This window comes from Haliaeetus albicilla, chromosome 6, assembly GCF_947461875.1.
Source record: "Haliaeetus albicilla chromosome 6, bHalAlb1.1, whole genome shotgun sequence".
NCBI lineage: Eukaryota > Metazoa > Chordata > Aves > Accipitriformes > Accipitridae > Haliaeetus > Haliaeetus albicilla.
The window spans coordinates 47,622,493-47,636,167 of record NC_091488.1 but is presented as its reverse complement, the minus strand read 5'-3'; the positions used below and the strand labels follow the sequence as shown (position 1 = coordinate 47,636,167).

The following is a 13,675-nucleotide window of genomic DNA, read 5'->3' as shown; positions in this document are numbered from 1 at the left end:
TGCAAATGCACGTTGCCAGATCATGTTGAGCTTCTCGTCAACCAACATCCACAAGTCCTTCTCTGCAGAGCTGCTGTCAATCCACTCATCGCCCAGCCTGTATTTGTGCTTGGGATTGCCCTGACCCATGTGCAGGACCTTGCCTTTGGCTGTGTTGGACTTCATGATGTTCGCACAGGCCCACATCTCAAGACTGTCGAGGCATCCCTTCCCTCCAGCATTTTGACTGCACCACACAGCTTGGTGTTGTCAGCAAACTTGCTGAGGGTGCACTCAATCCCACTGTCCATGTCACCAACAAAGATGTTAAAACAGCACCAGTCCCAATACCAACCCCTGAGGAACGCCACTCGTCACTGGTCTTCACTTGGACAGTATGCTGTTGACTGTGACTCTTTGAGTGTGACCATCCAGCCAATCCCTATCCACCGACTGGTCCATCTGTCAAATCCGTGTCTCTCCAATTTAGAGACAAGGATGTCATGCGGGACAGTGTCAAACGCTTTGCACAAGTCCAGGTAGATGACGTCAGTTGCTCTTCCCTTATCCACCAACACTGTACCCCATCACGGAAGGCCACTAAATTTGTCAGGCACGATTTGCCCTTAGCGAAGCCATGTTGGCCGTCACCAGTCACCTCCTCATTTTCCATGTGCTTTAGCATAATTTCCAGGAGGATCTGCTCCGTGATCTTGCTGGGCACAGAGGTGAGACTGACTGGCCTATAGTTGCCTGGGTCTTCCTTTTTTCCCTTCCTTTCTCCTTTCCTTTCTCACTTTTTATCTGTCTTTCCATGCCCTGATTAACTTTTCTCTATTTTATTTTCTCCTAGAGTTTCCATGGGGTAGGTGCATTATACTTTGGTAAATGGAAGACTCAGACCTGATTAGAAAAAAGTTCTTTCTTTGTTGAAAAATTACCTTGTATATTATTCCAGCATATCAAAGCCATGTTTGGGAACCCAGTGGCAAAGTACTGACATGGCAGCGTGCAACCTCTGTGCCAGACTGTGCAACTGAGGCAGTAATGTGCATGGGGGAATGCCAAGTCCCTCTGCTGCCAGGACAGCCCAGGGAAATACTATGCCTCAAGGAAGCATAGGCCTTTCACAGATGTTTTGCCACTCAGAGGAGCCATCTGAGCTGAGCTATCCTTGAGTACCAAGCTGCTCAGCATTTCCTGAGGTCTGTTAGGTAATTTTAGTGGGGTTGTGCTTAAGCTGTAACCAGTAGCTCTTTCCAGTTCTGGCAAGCCAGCCCAGGTATTTTGCCCTGCTTTGAAGCAAGGAACTGCATCAGCTCCTCAGGAAGGTCTAAGAAACATATAATCTCCTGTAGCAATATAGAGTACATCAGTTTGGGGACATCGATGAAGTCTGAGGTCTGGATAAACTTACACACTTGAACATGTCTGCTTTAGGATGAGTCTAGTCTTTCCTTTCTGCTGATTAATGTAGAGTGAATCCCCAGGAGCACTGTTAGGGATAGTGAAGTCAGCAATCTGTAATTTGGAAACAGAAACTTTTGAGGATCTCTCCTGCATAAAACATGGGACAATCATATCATTAAACCTTTGCAAGGGAATAATGAGTTCTGTTTGTAAATAAGCTGGATGTTGCTGTTGGGTTTGGGGTTTTTTTTCTGTTTGTTTTTTTTTTAAACAAAGTAAGCAAACAAAAGAGACTGACTTCTCAGAATTTAAGAAAAAGCAGTTGATTCATACAGTATGTATCAACACACGTAAATACCTATTTGAAGGAGTCTTTTTCTTCCCCTGTGTCCTCATTATAAATGTACACAGAAAAGCACAGGTGCTTGCATACCAGTAAGTTTCAGGATGGTCTGAGACCTTCTGGAGAATACTATGTGTATAGCTTGCACTGTCACAATCTCTTCTGTATTTCTTTGTACCTGAACAGAGAAAAACATCTCTAAGAGCAGTCAAGTCTAGTATCTGTCTCCAGTGGTAGATTCAGTAACAATGGAAATGCAGACTAGTTGTGGGAATAAACTAGGCCTGTGAAGTTCTGCATGTACCCTACTCCTGAGCATTATAATGCAAGAGACTATTTAATACTAATTTTCTGATAACACTGGGACTCGTACACAGGCTTGCAGCCTAATGTCCAGCTCCAGAACAAAGTGAATCCATTACAGGATCAACAGGGTCATCATCCTAAACTCCCACAGAAATTTGGTTCCAGAGCTGCAGACAAAAGTGTCTTGGCCTTGTGTCCACATTTACACCTGCAAATAAAATAGGCAACCATGGTCCTGAGGAGACTGGCATGCATTCATATAACTCATCTCTCTGTCCCACAACCACCCTTTTTCTTTCCAAAAAGAGGGTGGCCTCATCTGTACTGCTTGTTATAACAACTCTGCTCCATGCTGTCAGTGTGCTTACACTTTGCCTGGGAAAGCTTTCTTCTGGCCAGAATATTGCCAAGCAACTTGCTAACTGTGAGATAGCATGATTATGTGCCCAGTGCCTCTACCCCTGTCTTGGCCCTGCTTAATTTACTAGTATGGACGTAACCTGTCATATTTAATCTCAAAACATGAATGTATAATCTGGGTGTGTAGAAGCCCTCTACAAGACATGTTTGGGGGATTTTTTTCAGAGACAATCTTGTGAGGGACAGATAAGATTTTAGCCTGACTTGGAAAAGCACAAAATACTTCTTTTATTTCATTTTTTTAAAATATAAACAGAAATACTTCTGGATACAACTGGAGAGACTTCAGAGATTGGCTGGACCACCCACCCTTCTGATGGGGTAAGCATTTCCCTTGTCCTCTTCTTGACTGCACCTCTTCTGGAAAGGCATGCATGCATCTGACGAAGAAAGGGAAACTGGAACCAATGATGTGACTTGTTTTATGGATTTTGTACATATGAACAATTTGAACACAGTATGTTGTGCAAAGCCAGATTGTTAAGAGAGGAGGATACTGGGTGGGAAACTATTGCCTCCTCCTTGCCCTCTTCCTTCCACCCTCCTTCAGAAATACTCATGAGGTTTCCAGCCATCCCTCCACACAGAGAGAATAGAATAGAATAGAATAGAATAGAATAGAATAGAATAGAATAGAATAGAATAGAATATTTCAGTTGGAAGGGACCTACAATGATCATCTAATCCAACTGCCTGACCACTTCAGGGCTGACCAAGTTAAAGCATGTTATTAAGGGCATTGTCCAAACGTCTCTCCAACACTGACAGGCCTGGGGCATCGACCACATCTCTAGGAAGCCTGTTCAAGTGTATGACCACCCTCTCGGTAAAGAAATGTTTCCTAATGTCCAGTCTAAACCTCCCCTGGCACAGCTTTGACCCGTTCCCAGGCATCCTATCACTGGGTAGCAGGGAGAAGAGATCAGCACCTCCCTTTCCCCTTCCCCTCCTCAGGAAGCTGTCGAGAGCAATGGGGTCGCCCCTCAGCCTCCTCTTCTCCAAACTAGACAAGCCCAAAGTCCTCAGCCGCTCCTCAGAGGACATGCCTTCCAGCCCTGTCACCGGCTTTGTGGCCTTCCTCTGGACACACTCAAGGACCTTCCCATAGTTCTTAAACTGTGGGGCCCAGAACGGCACACAGCACTCAAGGTGAGGCTGTACCAACGCCGAATACAGCGGGATCATCCCCTCTCTTGACTGGCCGGTTATGCCATGTTTGATGCCCCCCAGGATGGGGTTTGCCCTCTTGGCTGCCAGGGCACACGCTGCTGACTCCTGTTGTGCCTCCTGTCAACCAGCACCCCCAGATCCCTTTCCGCAGGGCTGCTCTCCAGCCACCCCTCTCCCAGTTTAGACTTGTGCCTGGTGTTACTGCATCCCAGGTGCAGAATCCAGCACTTCAACTATTAAATTTCGTGCCATTGATGAGTGCCCAGCACTCCGATCTATCTAGATCCCTCTGCAAGGCCTCTTGTCCCTCGAGAGAGTCAACAGCACCTCCCAGTTTGGTATCATCAGCAAACTTGCTAATGGTGCATTCAACTCCTGCATCCAGATCATTGATAAAAATAGCGAACAGAACTGGCAGCAGAACTGAGCCCTGAAGAACACTGCTGGTGACCAGGTGCCAGCCAGATGTAGCCCCACTCACTAGAACCCTTTGAGCCCTGCTTCACCCAGTACACCGTGTACCTGCTCATCTCACAGCTGGACAACTTTTCCAGAAAGATGCCATGGGGAACAGTATTGAAAGCCTTACTAAAATACAGAAAAATTACATCTACTGCCTTCCCTTCATCCACTAGGTGGGCAGCGTTATAGTGGAAGGATATCAAATTAGTTAGACAGGACTTTCCATTTGTGAACCCATGTTGACTGTGCCTGATGATTGCATTGTTCTTTAAATGCTTTCCAGTAGCACTCAGTATTATTTTTTCCATAATTTTCCTGGTACTGAGGTTAGACTAACAGGTCTGTAGTTCCCTGGGTCTTCCCTCACGCCCTTCTTGTAAACTGGAATAACACTGGCTAGCTTCCAGTCAGCAGGGACCTCCCTGGACTCCCAAGACCTGTGGTAGATGATCGAGAGGGGTCCTGCCATAACATCTGCTAGCTCCTTTGGTACTCTGGGATGAATCCCGTCAGGTCCCATGAATGTGTGAACATTCATCTGATACAACTGGTCCCTTACAATTTCACAGTCCATAAATGGAAAGCCACTGTTCCCACATTTGTGGTCCTCTGATTCAGGGAACTGGACAGTCCAAGGTCTATCAGTATTATTGAAGACCAAGGCAAAAAAAGCACTGAATGCCACTGCTTTTTCTTCATCCCTATAAGGTGACCATCTTGAACAAGTATCTGTCCAATGTTTTCTTTAAACCTCCTCTTGCTAAGTACTTAAAAAAGCCTGTCTTGTTGTCTGACACAACACTGGCCAGTTTCAACTCTAATTGAGCTTTGGCTTTCCTGTCTTTCCCTGCATATACGAACCACAGCTCTGTAATCTTCCTGCAACACCTGACCTCACTTCCAGATATCATACAATTTCTTTTTCCTCTTGAACTCCATGAGGAGTTTCCTGCTCAGCTAAGATGGTCTTCTGCCCTGCTTGCTTGACTTACGACACAGTGGAATTGCCTGCTCCTGTGCTTCTGAAAGGTGGTTTTTAAAGACTGACCAGCACTCATGGACTCGTAAGCCCTCAAAAGCAAATTCCCAGGGGATGCTGCTAAGTAGCTCCCTGAATAGCTTAAAGTTTGCTCTCTTGAAATCCAGAGCAGAAACTCTGCTGTCCTTTTTTCTCATTACACTGAAAACTTTAAACTCAACCATTCATGATCACTTGTGGCCAAGACAGCCACTTACCATCACATCTCCCACGAGTCCTTCTCTATTCAAAAATAGAAAATCTAGGAGGGCCTCTTTTGTAGTTGGCTCACCGAGTAGTTGTGACAAGAAGTTTTCTTCCCCAAACTTCAGGAATTTCCCAGACTTGCTCATCACAGCAGCATGGTATTCCCAGTTGATATCTGGGAGGTTGACATCTCTCATAAGGACAAGGGCTAAAGATCCAGAGATTTCTCCTGATTGCCTATAGAATAACTCATCACTGCTAACCTCCTGGCTGGGCGATCAGTAGTAGACACCTGCTACAACATCTCCTTTGTGTTCCACTGCCCTAATCGTCACCCAGAGCCCCTCAACCACATCATCACTAACTGTAAGGGCTGTACAATCAAACCTCTCCCTCACGTACAGTGCAGCTCCTCTACTTCCCCTGCCCTGCCTGTCTCTCCTGAACAGCCTGTAGCCCTCCATCCCAGCACTCCACTTGTGGAACTCATTCCTCCAGCTCCCACTAATACCAATAATATCATAGCTCTGGGAACTGACCAACGCTTCTAGTTCATCCAGTTTGTTTCTCATACTGTGTGCGTTGGTGTACAAGCATTTCAGATATGCTTCTGAGCCCTCCATGCTCCCAGGAGCAGCATAAACGTTCTCACTAGCATTGCCACCCTCAGGCAATGCCATGCCAATGCTTGGCTTACCTTCAGCTCTCCTGTTGGTATCCCCTTCCCCCATCAGTTCTAGATTAAAGCCCTCAATCAGTCCTTCCAGCTTACAAGCAAAGACGCATTTCCCCCATTGGGACAGGTGGGTCCCATCAGGCCCCAGCGTACCTTGTGCCTCAAAGACACTTCCATGGTTATAAAACCAAAAGTTTTGGCAGAGGCACCAGTCCTGAAGCCAGGTATTGATATCTTGGGATCACCTGTTTCTTCCAAAGTCTCTCCCCATTACTGGGAGGATTGAGGAAAACACTGCCTATGCTCCTGAATTTTTTAGCATTCTTCCCAGGACCCTGAAATCTATTTTGATCAACCTTAGACTTTTTGTTGCAACATCATTAGTACCCACATGAAAGAGCAGGAGTGGATAATAGTCTGAAGGCTGTACTAAGCTCTTCCATAGCCTGGTGACATCACTAATCCATGCCCCAGGGAGGCAGCAAACTTCCCTGAAAAGACAGTCCAGTCTGCAAATGGGTACTTCTGTTTCACCCAGGAGGGAGTCACTGATGACCATAACTTGCAGTTGTTTCTTCTCAGCTCTGGTCTTAATGCAGATCTTGTTGCAAGGAATTGGTCAATCTGACCTTGGCGAGAGTGTTTACACAGTTTCCTTCTATTTCATTATGCATTTCGTGTATCATACCCAGGGCCTCGTACCTATTCTGTAAAGCTAGTTGAGAGGGTAAAGGGGGGGGTTCTTTTACAGCTTTGTGTACTAACCTGCTTCCACCCCTCCCTGTCTCTCCCTTGTGTCTTCCTCCTAGCACAAAACAGATCCCGGACCTGCCCCCATATTGCCATGCTGAGTTGTCTTGTGTGCATTGGAAATGGCAGAGCACAGCTCCAACTGTGCTAAAGTTGGGTAGAAGGGACTTCTGCTTTAATGTTTTCTCCAGTGTCTTGTTTCTCTGTCTCATTTGTTTGTGTTGTGCGTCTTGTCTCTGGAGATGAGAGATAGGAGGGAAGAAAGTGTGACACTGATTTTAAGATTCTCAACGCCACGTGACAGGTTTGCATGAATTATGTTTTCTATCACAACAGTTCTTACTTGCAAGCTTTAACAGCTCTTCTTTACAGGGTCATACTTTGTCCTGTCTAGAGTGCTGGGCTGCACGTGCCATCAGCAGGTTCAAGTCTTGTCATAGACATGGCAAGGAGAAGGGAGGGGAAGAAGAAGGCCTGTCTTGTATTTTTGGTACAGTTGAACACTGAATCCGTATGGTTTTTACTATTTCTTCTTCCTTTTCTCTCCCATATATCCATTATAGTGGGATGAGGTAAGTGTCCTGGATGACAAGAAGCACCTGATCCGGACCTTTGAAGTCTGTAATGTGGCTGAACCAGGTCAGAATAACTGGTTGCGTACCCACTTCATAGAGCGACGCGGAGCCCACCGAGTCCATGTCCGCCTCCGTTTCTCAGTGAGAGACTGTGCCAGCATGCGCACTGTAGCCTCTTCTTGCAAGGAGACTTTCACACTCTACTACCACCAGTCGGAGGCTGACATAGCCTCTCAGGAACTGCCAGAGTGGCGTGAGGGCCCCTGGACCAAAGTGGATACTATTGCAGCCGATGAAAGCTTTTCCCAGGTGGACAGCACTGGGAAGGTGGTAAAGATGAATGTTAAAGTACGTAGCTTTGGGCCACTCACCAAGCATGGCTTCTACCTGGCCTTCCAGGACTCAGGAGCCTGCATGTCCCTGGTGGCAGTCCAAGTCTTCTTCTACAAGTGCCCAGCTGTGGTGAAAGGATTTGCCTCCTTCCCTGAAACTTTTGCTGGAGGGGAAAGGACCTCACTGGTGGAGTCACCAGGGACTTGTGTACCAAATGCTGAAGAGACAAGCACAACTGGGTCTTCAGGTGTTCGGCTGCACTGCAATGGAGAAGGGGAGTGGATGGTGGCTATTGGACGATGCACCTGCAAGGCTGGCTACCAGCCTGTTGATGATGAACGAGCCTGCCAAGGTGAGAGACCCTTTTTCCCCACCCCTTAGGCAGCCACTTCTTTGTTGGTTCTCTGTATTTGTAGTGTTTGGCATTTACCAAAAGTTCACAGAGCTAGGAGATTAAATAATTTGTCACAGAGCGCACTTACTGGCAGCCTCTTCTGACACTTTTGGCACCTAAGACTGGAGTTGGAGTGACCACTTCTTGGTGCTTGGAAACTCCACTCAGGCCTTAGTTCAAGCTGCTGTCAGAGACAGCCTGTTAAGCTACATATACAGAATTAGCAAGAGTTGTATCTAGCCGGATCTAACAGAGTGCCACTTCTTTACCAAGAGGCAACAGCATTAGAGGAAAGATGCCACATGGAGCTAATACACTCTACCATCCTCACTGGTTTGTGCCCTTTTGCTAGTGCTGTTGGAACTAGTGATAAAATAAGGGGGAAATGGCAGCACCCTGGTCATGGGACAGGGAACACGTAGCAGGGATCTATGAACCTGGCTTAGTAAGAAAAAATGGTCATAATGGTATTATCATTACTTCTAATGTGCTTTCTGCCCTGGGGCCCATGGTATTTTGTGTGAAATGCTTGTAGGAGGAAGTAGAATAAATTACGTATCACCCAGTAATGGTATTGGGCCAAAATCTGGCCAAGCCTGAACACCCAGTCTAATGTCATGACTGTCTTCCTATGGCAAGCTTAAGACAGTCCATTAGACCAAACTGCTTATGTTGTTTATATAATTTTGTGTATAATGTTATTCTGGTGCTTCCTTGGTTTTAATACGCATCTACTCAAGATCTCTTAGCAATGTAAAATGTTACTGCACCACAGTTAGTACTCTAAAAAATAAATGTAATGTGGAACCCAGTTTTGGCTGCAGGCACAATTTTAAAGTTGGATTGTAATTTATTCAAATAAGAGTTCGACTGGGACATTGAGAGTACAAATCTTCTAGTTAGCACCAAGTGTAAATGCAGTCGATAGTTAATGGTTGTCAATATGTTATCTTAAATTCCCGTTTCATTAAGTGATTGGGGTTGTGTAAAATAACTTTATTAAAATACAGTTTATTGTGCTGGAGACATAGAAAGCAATTAAAATTGGTAAGTGCTTTTTATTTGTATAAGCTTTGAGAATGATTAAAATGTGTGCGCCTTTTTATCCTGCTCATCCTGAAAAAAAAGTAACTACATTCATATAGTGCTGCTTTTGAGACAGGAAGCTCAGATGGACATAGAGCAGCTCTGTATGGCACTAGCTTTGTTGTCTGCATCAGCAGCATGACTAGTTCACAATCCAGGTGAACTGCCAGTCAATAAAGTAGTAGTCTTAAGCACTCAAAAAATATGGAAATTAGGCTTGGCAAATAAAAATAGGGATTTTTTTAAAATCTATCTTCCCTTTTTTGTAGTGTTCAATGAAAGCTGATACTCCCTTGCAGCCCCATTATCACAGAAGCTGGAGATAGATGAAAATGGTAAATATTTTAAGGAATAACTGAAAAGACAGTCTATCAAACTACAAAACACTGTTCCCATCATTTACTTCCTGAGATTCCATGAGCAGCTTAGAGCAGCCAAAGACAACCAGATAATGAACCTTAATGTTAGAAGGTATTTTTTCGCTTCATGTTTCTTGTAAACTCCGCTGGCTTGATCACCATTCCTGATCTCTTCTCCTGCTAACAATGTGTTGCCGTCCTGTGTGAATGGAGCCACGTTCATCTAGTGTAGTTTGTCCCCTTGTCCCCTTGCTTGGTGTTTCTTTGCATGGACTCCTTTCCAGGACTTCTCCTCTGTATGTTCTCTCTTCCTAAGAGCAGAAGTACACTGTGATACAGGGTTGCTACAGTGTCCTATATGAAACACAGAACAAAAGCAATAGCCCAAGGGCAGATTTCTGTTGATCCTGCAGAGCTCTTCTTAATAAGACTGAAGAATGAACCAAGGATAGGAAGGAGAAGCAAGTTTCCTTCTTATACTTTAGTAGAAGAGTGTGTGGGCATTGCCTTCCCCCTCACCATATGGAAGCCTGTAGAGTCCTTCCTGGACCAGCTGTTACCTCTTTATTTAGAACAAAGAATCTGACAAGAGCCATTCTGAGCAGATAGATAGAAAGCCCTTTTTTTTTCCTGTCCCCTACCATGAGTTAAGATACTTTCTTTCATTAGTTTCATAAGACTGCCTGCTGTTTCTTACTATACGGCCAATTTCTCCAGCTAAATAGAAGAGTGAAACAACATCCTTTGCTAAGCCCTCTTAAGTGATGTGGGATGTGGTGTCATGTGGGATTCACTTTTGACTTTATCCAAGTAGACTTTTTCTCATGCTGAACAGTCAGAAAGGAGAATGGCAGTTTACAGAGGAAAAAGGAAGGTTGGGACCTTAGCTCCTTTTCTTTCTGTAGTTGTATACCCACAGGGTGCCTTGCCTTGCAAGGTTTCCTGCAATTCTTAAGTGTTTTTCCACATAGAAGGCCAGAAATGGAAAATTCTGGGTGATTAGGCCATCCTAGGCTACTGGTTCCCAAAATTCTGGACTGATTGGCTGTTCTCCCAAGTCTTCCCTCAGATCAACAGATTCATTACTGAAAACAGTTGTTCCCAGATTCCATCCCCACAATATTTCGTAAAATATATTTTACAATATAATGTGTTTCTTGGGATTCACTGCCCACTGCTTATCATCGCCTTTTAGCTAGAAGTCACATGGGATTTAAGTTGCCAGATGCTTTTGAAAATAGTACTTAGAATTCATGATTGAGATATTTTAAAAAATATTTTTTAAATGACAACGTGGAGAAAAAAGAATAGAGAAATGACTGCTAGATAAAGTGCTGACTTCCAAAGGAAGAAGTAAGGTGAGCTCTTAGCTTGAATAATCACTGAAATAGAACTATTAATTTAATAATATGGAATTTATCTTTTTTTGTCTTTCAAGTTCAAATACAAATTAATTCCAAGTCAGTTCTGCCAGTCAAGTTCCGTGTCTGTTTTTCTACTCAGTCCCATAGCAGTATCCAGTATGATGTTTGTCCCACATCACTGAAAACGTGCCATTACTATACCGGTATACCCCTAATCTGCAGTTACCCTCCAACTACCCACCTGCTGTTTCTGTAGCTCAGAGAACTGACTCTTCTCCCTTTATCCAGCTTTGATGTCTGAGGGAGAGAAGATCATGGGACTATAGGAGAAAAACATAGATGGAACCATATTTAGAAAGGGATAGAGTGGAGGGAGCCATTTCAGTCATGAGACTGGGGGCAGGTCTTTGCATCCTTGTTGAAGTCCCCTTGTTGGACTTGGGCGGCTGATCACCTTGTTGGGTATCATTGTGTATTGGGTTTACGTGGCAAGGTTCTGGTAGTGGTGGGGGCTGACGGGGTGGCCTCTGTGGCAAGAGGGCAGGGGCTGTCCCATGCCAGACATAGCTTTTTCCAGACAGCTCTGCAATGGACCCACCACAGGACAAGAGCTGAGCCCATTAGCCATGTGTGTGACACCTCTGTACAAACTTACTTAAGAAGGAGCAGAAAACATCTGCCAGAGAGGGGAGGAAGGAACAAAAACAGTGAGAAACAGCAGAGGGAACACCAAGATCAGAGAAGGAGGAGGGGAGGTACTTCAGGCACTGGAGCAGATACTCTCTGTAGCTTGTGGAAGAGCTCATTGCCAGAGCAGATATCCACACTGCAGCCTGTGAAGAATCCCATGCCGGAGCAGATGGATGTTTGCTGAAGGGACTGTGGCTCATGGAGAGCCCACACTGGGGCAGGGGAAAAGTGTGAGGGGGAAGAAGTGACAGAGAGAAACTGTATACCGCATATCCTACCCTGTGATGCTTGGGTGGAGTAGAAGAGTTTGGCATGAAAAGAGTTAAGTTGAGCTTGGGAGAGGGAGGAGGAAAAGTGTTGGTTTAATGTTTGTTTTTGTTTTCTCATTACCCAAATCCATTTTAATCAGCAATAAATTAAATTAATTTTCCCCAAGCCAAGTCTGTTTTGCCTGTGATAGTAATTAGTAAACAATCTTCCTGTCTTTATTGCTACCCACAAACTTTCTCATCCTGTTTTCTCCCTATGTCTTGCTGAGGAGGGGGAGTGAGAGAGTGGCTGGGTGCGCATTTGGCTGTTTACCAAGGTTAACCCACCACACGGCTTCTTCTGTCGTCTTGCCCTGGATGTTTCTGAGAGTATTAAGGAAAGGTCTGCCTGTCTTCTGTAGTAGCTATAACTGGCTCTTCTTCCGTAGGATGCAAGGCTATATGAAGAAGTCATATGGAGAAGAGGATTCCATAAAATTGCCCATGTCCTGTGGCCATGTGTAGTCCCTTCTGATTGCAAAGGAATCACATCTGTGTTACTGATAACTACAGGAGCTAGTAACTGTGCACACAGCTGTTTGAGGGTTCACTTGGGAAGAATATTGCATGATTATTTTTGTATTATTAAAAGATGTTCTTCCTCACCAGCCTGGATAAACTTTTTTCAGTGTGTGAGGCTAAGGAAATGTTAAGATTTATGTTAAAGCATAACCTTCAGTAGTCTACTAAAAATATGCATATCCTATTAGCAAAAAACCCCCCCCACAATAAGCTCTTCTCAAATTTTAATCACTTACATGATGCTTCCTTTAAAACCATAGAATAATCTACATTGCAGGACCTGTGGAAGTCATCTGTGCCAACCCCATGCTTTGAGCAGGACCAAATTGGGTTAGGTCACTCAAGGCCTATCCTAGTGTAGTTTTCAGTATTCCTAAAGATGAAGATTCCACAATGTCCCTGGGCAACTGTTCCAATGTATGACAACACCCATGGTGGTGTCACCCATGGTGAAATTTCTTTTTCCTATATAGGAGATTGTAATAAGATGTAATAAGAGATTATTACAACTTGTGTCCATTGTCTCATGTTCTACCACTCTGTGCCTACACCTTCTTTATATCCTCCCATTTAGGTGGCTGATGCCACCCATAATTTGCCCCCCCCCCAGTCTTCTCTTTACAATTAACAAACCCAGTGTCTTAGTCTCTCCTGAGTAAGAGGTTCAACTTCGAGGTAAACTCACAGTTGATAATAATGTTCGGTGCCTTGTGCTAGATTACCTTTTTTTTTTTTTCCTTACGTATTTCTCCTTTCATCAGCTTCTCCAGCCTTATTCTGCTATATGCACATACATTTTGGTGCTTTTCAAGTAGTTTGCTGCTTTTCCTAAATCCAGTGGTTGCTCTCTACTCATATTCCATCCTTCTGTTTCCTCTCTTGTTTTGCCTTTTTTTCTTCACACAGCCCATTCCCTGGCAGTCCTCCCAATATATTACTAGCTAGTAATTGCTTCAGCTCCACCTCTTTTACCTAAAAATCCCTTACTCAACTGATCTCCTTATCAACAGTTCAGCGGGAAACAATACTTAGTCACTTCATTTATTTTATTTCAGTTGATTTGATGCTCTCCTTCTCCATTTAAAAAACCCAAATCCACACTCTTCTCTCCTTATGTTGCTTTTATTTTCCGCTATCTCCTCCCCAGCTAAACAGTTGTAGAAACTATGAAACTCTAAATCAACCTAGGGCCCTATAGCTTCACCATGCCTTCTAACTCTGGCTCATCCCACCTTATTCAGAACAAGATGCAAGATACACAGTAACAGTCACTGTGTAATAGCCTGCCCCAGTGGGAAATTAC

The 13,675-nt window shown here is 44.4% G+C and overlaps 1 protein-coding gene across 12 annotated transcripts in view; it reads left to right on the top strand.

Moving 5' to 3' along the window:
* Positions 1 to 13,675, top strand: part of LOC104312400 (ephrin type-B receptor 5) — a 78,990-nt gene that overhangs the window by 30,163 nt on the left and 35,152 nt on the right. For 10 of the 12 annotated variants that reach the window (XM_069786094.1, XM_069786095.1, XM_069786087.1 and 7 more), the window contains 2 exons: positions 2,715 to 2,779; positions 7,305 to 8,001. In XM_069786094.1, coding sequence (XP_069642195.1) covers positions 2,715 to 2,779; positions 7,305 to 8,001 — 762 coding nt within the window. The remainder of the gene's footprint in view (positions 1 to 2,714; positions 2,780 to 7,304; positions 8,002 to 13,675) is intronic. The other 2 variants (XM_069786098.1, XM_069786100.1) reach the window with 1 other exon arrangement.